The 12,319-nt window shown below is 35.2% G+C and overlaps 1 protein-coding gene across 8 annotated transcripts in view; it reads left to right on the top strand.

Moving 5' to 3' along the window:
- Positions 1–12,319, top strand: part of SLC4A10 (solute carrier family 4 member 10) — a 360,081-nt gene that overhangs the window by 172,051 nt on the left and 175,711 nt on the right. For all 8 annotated transcript variants that reach the window (XM_031008812.3, XM_031008814.3, XM_004032704.5 and 5 more), the window contains one exon: positions 7,990–8,136. In XM_031008812.3, the coding sequence (XP_030864672.1) occupies positions 7,990–8,136 (147 nt within the window). The remainder of the gene's footprint in view (positions 1–7,989; positions 8,137–12,319) is intronic.

Genomic DNA, 12,319 nt, shown 5'->3' on the forward strand with positions numbered 1-12,319 from the left:
GTTTACATGGTGGCATGACTTCCAGAAGCAACAGCAGGTAAGAACCTATGCATAAGAACCCTTCAAACCTCTGTGTCACATTTGCTAATGCCCCATTGATCCAGATTCAAGGGTTGGAGGAATATATTCCAACTCTTGTTGGAAGAAGCTGCTAAAATATTGTGGCCATTTTAAGAGAATCTACCACATTATCTATGTATTTTTCATTTGTAAACATCTATACAGAAATGCCAAGTGTTTTTATCTTTGATTTCAGATATTTTAATTGTTTCACAGTTGAATTTCATAAACTTTCCTCATGGAAATCTGTTTTTCTCCTCAGCAACTCCTCGGTTTTTCCAGGCAAGCCTTTCTGTTCTTAATTACTGTAATTTTCAGAATGAGCTACTTTCTACATGTGCACATGTCTTTTAAATTAATATAATACAAAACTAAATCTGGAAAATTTTAGTTTTACATTTTTTTGTTCATTTCCTAACCTATTTCCCTGAAGCAAAGTGACAGGGCTGTTCAGAATTTATAATTTAATTAAGATGAGATTAGGGAGGTAAGGAAGTACCACTTTCTCTTTTGCATTCATTTTTTAAGGATCTCAGGACATATGTTGATCTATTTTCTTTCTCTTCCTTGCAAATTAAAACAAAATGTTTTAAAATAAATGTTTTAAAATAGTAGTGAAATTGCAAGCTTTGCTGATTATAAAAATATATACTCTATCTCATCTCGCCTTTTCTTCCCTGCTCTAATATGAACTTCACATTATCCCTTCAATTGCTCTTCTGTTTTTGCTCACGTTTTCTCCTTTTTCTAAATTTTTCACTCCTCTGCTGATGTAAAACCTGCTTATTGTTTAAGAGCAACTCAAGTCCTACATCCTCCATGAAATTTTCACTGATTGCCCAGGTTATCCTTGATTTTACTCTATTGTGAACTCCTACAGCATTTGATGGCTGGTACCACACAGTAACATTTGCCTCATTACAGGTTGGTATTGTTTAATGCTTTTAATGTGTATTTTTAATTTGTATTGTTTGCTGCTGTTTTCATTGCTGGGCTTGATTCATTAGCCAGTTTTTTTTTTTTTTACTGATTTGCACTCCTGGCTCTCTAAGTGCTGTAAATGTCCAGGATTAAGCTGTTTTATAATATATGAAAATTGGGAGTTCTCAAGTCATTTTTTTATAAGAAAACACATATTTTTAGGTTTCATTCACTTATTCAAGATATATTAAATGCTTATTATGTTTCAAGATTAAAAATAAACACTATCTCAAGACAAAGTTAATTTAGTTGCTATGTTTTGCTCAAGACAGTGTTATAAACTTGTAAGAAACAGTATTTTTGAAAATGTGCCACAGTACCTTCTAAACTAGTAAATCTCAGTTAGTGGCCCTTTTGATGAGCAACTTTAGGACTTTCAAGATTTCTACTTTCTATCTAGAATAGTCATAGTCATGAAGTCTTTTGTTTTATAATGATTACAAATACCTTCCCAGGGTCAGGTGACTATGACCAGCACTAGTTTAACACTGTCTTTTTCTTTTAGCAAAACAACACAAGGAACAATGGCGCAGTAGCCTAATAATACCTCTTTGCTATAAACGTACACTCACTCCCATCCTCTCAGTCTCTTTGTTTCTCTGTTACTCTCCCTTAGCAGAAATTTTCCGTTGGACTTCAAGTGCTTTGATATATTATGATCAATGATGACTTGTGTTTTCTGACTCTGTTAGAGTCTCCATGGAATTAAAGATTATATGCTTATTCAGCTTAATGTACTTGACCTTTTTGTATGATTGACACATCTAAATTTCTGTAGCAACTCAGTCATTATGCAACAGCTGTGTTATATTCATTTCATGTAAAAAGCAAACACAAAAGACATAGAGTTCTCTTCAAGAGTAGATACCTTGACCCCTTCCCTCCCAGCTAAATAAAGAATAATTTATTAATAACATTATTAATCAGTTTCCAAATGCGTCTCCTTTCCTCACCGCATTTTATAAACATTCAGTATACTGTGACCATAGTCACATCAAGAATCATTTCAATACTGATCCTTATTATATAATTAAAATATTCAATAATTCTGAGTCTGTTGAACATAATAATAGCCACACAACTTAAGTGTCAAACATCTAGGATTTGTTAGCAAGATTTGTGCTCAGAAAATAATATATACAAACCTTTGATTTTCTTAATGATGAAACTGTATTTTGTCTGAATTGACATACGTGTCTTTAAGTTAAAGAGAGAAAAAACCTTGACATTTTTCTGCGACTTTTCCTTATCAACAGCTGTGTTCTACCTGCGTTTATTTTTCTCAGAATTCATTATGAATTCTGTATAGGCCTTCGGAAGGCCTATACAGGCTTTCTAATAGAGATTCTATAGGAAAAAGTTTTGGTTAACTGTTTGAAGTATTAGTTGAAGAAGGCATTCTAGATAAGGTTTTACAAGACAAAAGAAAAGAATCAATTCATTTTTAGTTCTGAGCCTGAATTGTGGAAACTGTACTAACTGCAGATAAACTCTGAATAAATTCTAGTGTTCTCTGCTTATCTCAAAAAATCTTTTCTTTTAATGATACTGTTCCATGCTCACTAATGTTTTCAAAACATATTCATATCTAAATGGTTTTGTTTTTTTATTAAATTTTGGATTTTTTGCATTACATAAAGTTAATTTTGTTGACCATTTTATGAATTTAAGAAATGTCCACTTGAAAGGACTCCCTCCTTTAATTAAATTTTTGGCCTTTATTTATAAAATAAAAATTATTCTTTATATGTTCTTGAAAAGTAAATCAGATTAGGATTAATAATTGTCAAGTCATTTTAGAACAATGACATCTATCATTAAATTTCTTGAATTTTTTGCCTTCTCAACTGATAGCTATCCGGGTGAAAAATTCAATTATGGATATTGGAAAAATTGATGGTAATATTAATCTGGAAATGTTATTTCTATACTATTCTTTACAGGACCTGAGGGGATTCTCTAGTTCTTTAGGCCAGTGTTATAATGTTAGGATTTACAAAAGTTGGTAATATAGAGAGAAACAGGAAGAAAATGAAATGGGACAGGAAAATATCATTCCTTCTTCTTATTCCTTCCTCTAAGTCACTGGCATTGTGAAGGGAAAAGGGAACTAACATGTATTAGTGTCTACCATGTAACAGGCATTGTTTTCCATATTTTATATTTATTGTATTAGCTCATGTAATCTTTGTGGAAAATCTCCTAAATCTATTAGTAGGTCTTTAATATCTATGTTTATTTATTTTGTCCTGAAAACAAATGAAGTTTTTGGATCAAGACAGAGAATTATTATTACTTATAGCAATAACCACCTTGGAAAGAAGGCACACAGTTATGCGCACAGGAGGGGAGCCGTGAAATTATGAATCTGGGAATTTATATAGGAATTACTATATAAACTCTTTATGTAGTAAATGGTCTTCTCCTGTCTTCTCCTTTTCTGAAAGAGGAAGAGAAATTTTATCTCCGTTATATACAATAAGCAAATCTTTAGGGGAGAGAATGAGAAGGTCCTGGTTTAAACCCTTTGAAATGTAAACCAGTAGCTCTGGGATTTTGTTCTCTTTTGAAATGTAAACACAGAGCTGTAGAAAATAAGTGTCTGCATATCTCTGAAGGTCTCTGTCTATTCAGTCCACCTTTAATCCAGATTTCAGTTTGTCTTGCTTTATAAGTCCTTAACCATGCAGAAGCATGAAAACATTTTCTCTATAGTTCCACAATCATGAATTTTAGCAGTTTTAGTACTGTTGCTAAAAAATTGTGGCTATTAGCTTGTTTCCATTCCTTTCATAAAGTGTTTAGTAGCATAATGCATTATTAGGTCTACTATCTATCTATTATACTTGAAAACCATCCTCTCTGTGTAAAATATCTATTTATTCAATGGATATTTATTGAGCACCAAAAACTGTCAAGCATAGTTCTAGGTATTTGGGATACATCAGTCGACAAATCAAAGATACCTGCCTTGCTTGTATTTACAAACTTTGGGGGTAGAATGCATAAAATTGAGATTATGGAGGGGTTGTAATTATTGCCAATGAAAAGCCTAGGATGAAAGATCATTGGAAGACTAAAGTTTAAGGAATTGAAAGGCCAGAATATCAAAAGAATCATCTATATGTCTTTTGAAATCTTATGAATTAAGGCAGTATCGAAGAGAATGACAGTATGCAAAGAGCTCAAATGGTTGAGTGGGAATTACCTGGACTTTAGTGGATAACAGCAACCATGAGGCAAAGTATGTAGTGAGTAATGTCGACCATGAGATTTAAATCTGAAGGATGTCAGGAAGGATATGGGGAAATGGTCTGAAAATGTCAGAATGGAGCAAAGAAATACCACTTTGCTTATTCCACTCACCCAACCAGAGGTCGCAGGAACAAGAATGACACCTTTCCATCTTGCATAAGAACTGTGCGAGAGAAGCAGCCATCACTGAGAGATTGTAGGGGAGGCATTGTCCTCCAGAGAAAGACAGGTTTATGTTTCAGCTAGGAAAGTAAAGGGAACACTCAGAAAATCGATTTTTGGCTCATTGGAAGGGTTTCAGCAGTTGGGAGAGAACAAAGGTAATTTTTACCAGCTTGTAACTTCACATGTATTAACTGTGTTGCAAAACTAATGAAACTTACTGTCTATTCTCTTGCTTTATCTGATAATATAGATAAGGGTGTCACCTGTAATCATTGTTACCATATTTCCTGAGGCCATTTTCTTATTCTCATATAACTTTTCTACTTGTTTCTTCTTTATTTATATTTTTCTCTGTTTTTAATCTTGCTCTTTTTATCATTTCTGTCTCTTTATATCCTACTTACCTCTTAATCTTTTTTGCCCAACTTTTCTCTTAATATATATATATTTTTGCTCTTTACTATTTCTCTTATCTTTCTATTTCAAAATTACACTGTCTGCTGTTTTCTCCAACTCCCCACACCTCACTTTAGCTGTAGTTGGGACTATGCAATATGCCATCACACAGGTAGTAATAATTTTGACAGGTAGCGTCTCTACTTCAAACAAAGAAAGCTTTAACCAAAAAGGAATTACAGGAGAGAAGACAGTATTCTCCCCAACTGATGCTAACATTGCCACCTACACTTTTGACACTTTCTTCAACAGTTAAGACGTAGCAACTTATTACTTCCCCAAATTCCCTGTGCTCTGTTGATCTGTCTTAAACTCTAAAGGGAGAGAAAGTAGGTTTGTTCATTAGCTGTGGGACTTAAAATGTGACTTAAGTTTTTTGAACCTTTTGTTTCGTGAATGATAAAAAAACACTTTCTGAATGATATAGCTACTAATATTTTCATTTTATAGATAAAGTGAAAGATAAAGTACTTTTTTTAAAGGTTGCATAAATATAAGTGACACAGACTGATATGAATGTAAGCATTTGACTCAATCCCAGAGATCATGTTTTAATGAATACTCTATTGTTTCTCACGTAATATAACTTAATATTGTGGTCAATAAAATAATAAATAGGACCAGACACATATATATATTAATTCACTTCCCTTTATTTCCTTTTTCCAAAATTGAGCCTTATTGGTAAAGGGCTTTTTGTGCATTTTAATTGTCTATAATCAGGTACTTGAACCAATTATAATTTTTCACTTGCCTGCATGAATCCATACAGGACAAAAACCTGAATATAGAAACTATCTTTCAGCTTTCAGTTTGCCAGAGGATTAATCTATAATTATTTTTAGGATTATAAAAGATTTACATCCATTCTTAAAATATACATAATATCGGATTTTTTTCCAGCAATAGAGGAATAACTAATTCTATAGTTTCATGCCAATCTCACCTCCAGTCCTTCTAGAATTTGGAGGTAATTTAACCCCGTGTATAAAAAATGAATATTTTCTTTTTTGTGTTTTATTGAAAAAATCACGTAATTTAAGTACAAATACATCCACTAAAGTAGACAAATTTATTTTAGTAGAATTCAGTTATCCCTTTCAAAGAAACACTATCAGCCTAAGTGTTATACATTGGATATTTTAGAAATCTTACAATTTCAATTACATGTCTTCTGAAACTCATTATTGTAAGGCTTTGTTTTAGGCTTTCTTTGCTGTATTAGTTGACTGGGGCTGCCAGAAAAAAATACCACAGGCTGGGCAGCTTAAACTACAGAAATGTATTTTCTCACAGTTCTGGAGGCTGGGACACCTAAGATCAAGATGGCTAGCCAGGTGGGTCTCATTCTGAAGACTTTTCTCTTGGCTTATAGGTGGTTACCATCTCCTTGCATCATTGTGTTACCTTTTTGTGTGCTTGGACAGAGAGCAAGAGAGGTAGCTCTTTGGTGTTTCTTCTTTTAAGAACACTAAATGGATGGATCCAGACCCACTCCTATGGTCTCATTTAACCTTAATTACCTCTATGAAGGCCCTATCTCTAAATACAGTCACATTTGGGGTTGGGACTTTAAAATATAAACCTCGGGGGACATAAGCCTTCATCCACAGTATTGCCATTATAATATTTTGTGTACTTTGGCACTTGAGAAAGTAAGATTTTTTTTAACCTAGTATTTTAATGTTTTCTTTAGAGGTTTTTTCCCTGATACAACACTCTCCTATACATGATCTACTTGGTAACACAAATATCCCTGTGTTTGCTTGTACTTTTGCTTCCTCATAAATTTTTCTGTAGCTACAAATGTTAACTTTGTTGGATAGGCTTTATTTTTTAGATCAATTTTAAGTTTATAAAAATACTGCACAGAAAGTTGAGACAGTTCCCATGTATTTCCTCTCCCTGCTGCACACAATTTCTTCTCTTATTAACATTTTACATTAGTGCAGTACATTTGTTACAATTGATAAACCAACATTAATAGGTTATTATCAACCAAAGTCCATAGTTTACATTAGGGTTCACTCTGTGTTATACAGTTCTATTGGTCTGGACAAATGTTTAATGACATGTATCTACCATTACATTATCAAGGATGGTTTGACTTCCCTAAAAATGCCCTGTGCTCCACCTGTTCATCCCTATGCCTTCTCCCTGAAGCCCTGACAACTGCTGATATTTTTACTGTCTCTATAGTTTTAGCTTTTCCAGAATGTCATACAGTTGGAATAATACAGTATGTAGCTTTTAAAACCGTCTTCTTTCACCTAGCAATATGCATTAACAGTTCTCTCATGTCTTTTTTGTGGTTGACAGCTCATTTCCTTTTCCAGTAGTCCCACTTTATCTGTAGAGGATATGTTCTAAGACCCCCAAAAGATGCCTGAAACCTCAGATAGCACTGAACCCTGTATATACTGTGTTTTTCCTTTACATACATACCTATGATAAAATTTAATTTATAAATTAGGCACAGTAAGAGATTAACAGTAGCTAATAATAAAATTGAACAATTATAACAATATGCCAGAGTCGAAACTCTTGTGCCTTGGGACTTTTATTAAGTATAATAAGTGGCCAATATCAAGTGTAACATATAGAAATAGGAAAACAGAAAAACCTCTGTGGAATTTGGCATTAACATAGACCTTAGCGAAACCTGTTTTATTAGAGACAGTGATTTTTTAAAAACACTTAACTGTGAAGGGAAGGGATTTGATGAGATAACACAATTGTCTGAAGGTAGAGAGAATAAAAAACAATTTTTTTTTCTAATGAGAAGAGTATAATTAAGCATGGGGAACAGACACATAGAGATTATAAAGGAAGTGATGATTGCAAAATATTTAACCAAATAATTAGTATTATACATGTTTGTGATAGAGCTGTGGTACACTTAATTAGGTAAAATGCCAAAAGACAGTGCTAAGCTCCAAGCTTTACGTATCATAAACATCAAAAATGACTTGCTGAATTAAATTAAATTGAGTCTCCATTAACATGTAAATCATCATATCTGTGCCCTGGAATAATTCAGAGTTTAATTTGTGGGTTTGCTTCCTAATGAAGGTCATCGAACACTATTTATTGGAGTACATGTGCCCTTGGGAGGAAGAAAAAGCCATCGACGTCACAGGCATCGTGGTCATAAACACAGAAAGAGAGACAGAGAACGAGATTCAGGATTAGAGGATGGAAGGGAGTCACCTTCTTTTGGTAAGAATCCTTCTCTTTGTTTTTATTAAGTTAATTATTGTAATATACTTGCTTATACAATTATGATTAGGAGTAATACATTATACTCATAAAATTGTTTATACTTTTATAAAAGACTTTGGGCCGGTTGGAGAGAAGTGGGAGAGATAAAACTTGATCTTTGTTTTTCTCTTATATATTTGCATTGAGAAGCTGAGAATTGATGAAGATTTATGATATAGGAAATACAATTGAGTAAAGCTCAAAAACTCTTGATAATTTATACAAATAATCATCATTACTCAAAGTGGTTTGAAAATCCAGGGCAAAATGCCTTAATTTAGTTCCCATTTGCACTTTTACTGATAGTGCCCAAGTTTCAGTCTTAGGATGTTGTATTAGTCCGTTTTCACACTGCTGATAAAGACATACCCGGACTAGACAATTTACCAAAATAAAAAAGAGGTTTAATTGGACGTACAGTACCACATGGCTGGGGAAGCCTCACAATTTAGGTGGAAGGCAAGGAGAAGCAAGTCATGTCTTACATGGGTGGCAGCAGGCAAAGAGAGCTTGTGCAGGAAAACTCCCCCTTATAATAACTATCAGATCTCATGAGACTTACTCACTATCACGAGAAAAGCACAGGAAAGACCTGCCCTCATTATTCAATTAACTCCCGCTGGGTCCCTCCCACAACACATGGAAATTCAAGATGAGATTTGGGTGAGGACACAGCCAAACCATATCGTTCCACCCTTGGGCCCTCCCAAATCTCATGTCCTCACATTTCAAAACCAATCATGCCTTCCCAACAGTCCTCCAAGGTCTTAACTTATTTCAGCTTTAACTCAAAAGTCTATAGTCCAAAATCTCATCTGAGATAAGGCAAGTCCCTTCCACCTGTGAGCCTGTAAAATCAAAAGCAAGCTAGTTACTTCCTAGATACAACTGGGGTAAAGGCATTAGGTAAATACAGCCATTCCAAATGGGAGATATTGGCCAAAACAAAGGGGCTACAGGCCCAATGCAAGTCCAAAATCCAGCAAGGCAATCAAATCTTAAAGCTCCGAAATGATCTCCTTTTACTCCATGTCTCACATGCAGGTCACGCTGATGGTTCTCATGGTCTTGGGCAGCTCTGCCCTCGTGGCTTTGCAGGATATAGCCCACCTCCTGACTGCTTTCATGGGCTAGCGTTGAGTGTCTTGTTGCTTTTCCAGACACACTATTCAAGCTGTCAGTGGATCTTCCATTCTGCAGTCAGGAGGACAGTGGCCCTTTTCTCACAGCTCCACTAGGTGGTGTCCCAGTAGGGACTCTGTGGGGGCTGTAACCCCACATTTCCCTTCTGCACTGCCCTAGCAGAGGTTCTCCATGAGGGCCCTGCCCCTGAAGCAAATTTCTGCCTGGGCATCCAGGCATTTCTATACATCCTCTGAAATCTAGGCAGAGGTCCCTAAACCCCAATTCTTGACTTCCATACACCTGCAGGCTCAACACCACATGGAAGCTGCCAAGACTTGAGGCTTGCACCCTCTGAAGCCACAGCCTGAGCTCTACATTTGTCCCTTTCAGCTATGGCTGGAGCAGCTGAAACACAGGGCACCAAGTCCCTAGGCTGTACATAGGATGGGTACCCTGTGCCTGACTGAGAAAACCACTTTTTCTTCCTGGGCCTCTGCGTGTGTGATGGGAGGGGCTGCCATAAAGACCGTTGACATGCCCTGGAGACATTTTCCCCATTATCTTGGGGATTAACATTTGGCTCCTCATTACTTTTGCGAATTTCTGCATTTGGCTTGAATTTCTCCTCAGAAAATGGAATTTTCTTTTCTATTGCATTGTCAGGCTGCAAATTTTCTGAACTTTTATCCTTTGCTTCCCTTATAAAACTGAATGTCTTTAACAGCACCCAAGTCACTTATTGAATGCTTTGCTGCTTAGAAATTTCTTCTGCCAGATACCCTAAATCATCTCTCTCAAGTTCAAAGTTTCACAGATCTCTAGGGCAGGGGTAAAACACTGCCAGTCTCTTTGCTAAAACATAACAAGAGTCACCTTTGCTCCAGTTCCCAACAAGTTCTTCATCTCCACCTGAGACCACCTGAGATTGTCTGGACCTTATTGTCCATATCATTATCAAGCTTTTGGTCAAAGCCATTCAACACATCACTAGGAAGTTCCAAACTTTCTCACATTTTCCTATCTTCTTCTGACCCCTCCAAACTGTTCCAACTTCTGCCTGTTACCCAGTTCCAAAGTCACTTCCACATTTTCAGGTATCTTTTCAGCAGCACCCCACTCTACTGGTATCAATTTACTATATTAGTATGTTTTCACACTGCGATAAAAACATACCTGAGACTAGGCAATTTACAGAAGAAAGAGGTTTAATTGGACTTACAGTTCCACATGACTGGGGAAGCCTCACAATCATAGCGGAAAGCAAGGAGGAGCAAGTCACATCTTACGTGAATGGCAGCAGGTAAAGAGACCTTGTGCAGGAAAACTCCCCCTTATAATAACCATCAGATCTCATGAGACTTACTATCATGAGAACAGCACAGGAAAGACCTGCCCCCATGATTCAATTACCTCCCACCAGGTCCCTCCCACAACATGTGAGAATTCAAGATGAGATTTGGGTGGGGACACAACCAAACCATATCAAATGTGAACCTTTTACTATTGTGAATGCTCTCTCATTGAAAGTATATTCAGAATACCACAATAAGTGTTTTTGTAGTTGTTAAAAGGTTCTGAATGCCATGAGAGCCCATGTACATGACATAACTGAGAACCTGGCTCTCAGTTCCTTGACCATCCCATCTCTTATGACCTTCTCTGTCATTGCACTTAGTTCACCTTCTCATCCATATTCACTCCATCCCTGAAGTCACTAATTCATTTATCTTTCTCTCTGACCACAGCTTCACTCCTTTCTTGCTGTGCAGCTACTTAACCCCTCTACTTTTCTTCTATCCATAAGTTTGTCTTTATTTGTTTATCCTAGTCTGATTGCATAGCATGCAGTTTTAGGAATACTTTAGCATTACTAGTATTCCATTTGTATTAGTAGTAGTCTATTTAGTAATACTAGTATTCTAAATATCTTAGGTTCTAAGTTTTAGTTTTCTTCATACCTTTACTGCCTCTTTTATTTTCATTTTTAATAGGAAACAGCATTTTATTTAAAATGTTTTTAATAGACTTCTTAAAGATGTAAATAATTGAATTAAACTTAGTTTATATTACTTGTATGAATTAATTTACATTTTGTTCACATTCGTGAAAAATAATTTAGCTAGGTGTGCAATTCCAAATTGACAAGTATTTTAACTCAGCACTTTGAACATAATATCTATTTATTTATCAATTTCATGAAGATGTTAAGAAAGGAGATAAAAATCTATTGTTGCTCTACAGTTAATTTGGATTTTATATTTTTATGAATTTAAATCATTTCCTTTATTTTGGTATTTAGTTTTACATTTATTATGATATTTTCAGACACACATATATGCCTTTTATGCTTTTCTTGGTTGATATTTAATGAGAATGTATATTATTAGTTCTTTGAAGTGCTTAAACATGTCCTATTTTCTATTATTTTCTCTCCCACTTATTTAAATTCTTTTTTCAAATATTCATTAAGCATATTCCTTTCAATTTCATTTTCGATTTATTTTGATCCCTCTTTTATATTTTTTCATCATTTTCTCCTTGTCGTGACATTGAAGTGTTTATTTTAGCTAATTCATTTATTCATATTTTAGCTCATAGTTTTTGCCTTGCTCATATCCCTTTACTTTCTTTAAACATTTTGACTACATGTGTCTTTCATTTCTTTTACTTTGGATTCGGGGGTATGTGTGCAGGTTTGTTACATAAGTATGTTGTGTGATGCTGGGGTTTGGGATATGGATGGTCCTATCACCTAGGTAGTGAGCACAGAGTATAGTTTTACAACCCTTGTTCCCCACCCTCCTTCCCTGCTCTGGTGATTCCCAGTGCCTATTGTTCCCATCTTAATGTCCATAAGTACCCAATGTTTAGCCCCACTTATGAGTGAGAACATGCAGTATTTGGTTTTCTGTTCCTGAGTTAATTTTTTTAGGATAATCATCCCCAGCTGCATTCATGTTGCTGCAAAAGGATATGATGTCATTCTTTTTATGGCCACATAGTATTCCATGATATA

The sequence above is a fragment of the Gorilla gorilla genome, chromosome 11 (assembly GCF_029281585.2).
Source record: "Gorilla gorilla gorilla isolate KB3781 chromosome 11, NHGRI_mGorGor1-v2.1_pri, whole genome shotgun sequence".
Classification (NCBI taxonomy): domain Eukaryota; kingdom Metazoa; phylum Chordata; class Mammalia; order Primates; family Hominidae; genus Gorilla; species Gorilla gorilla.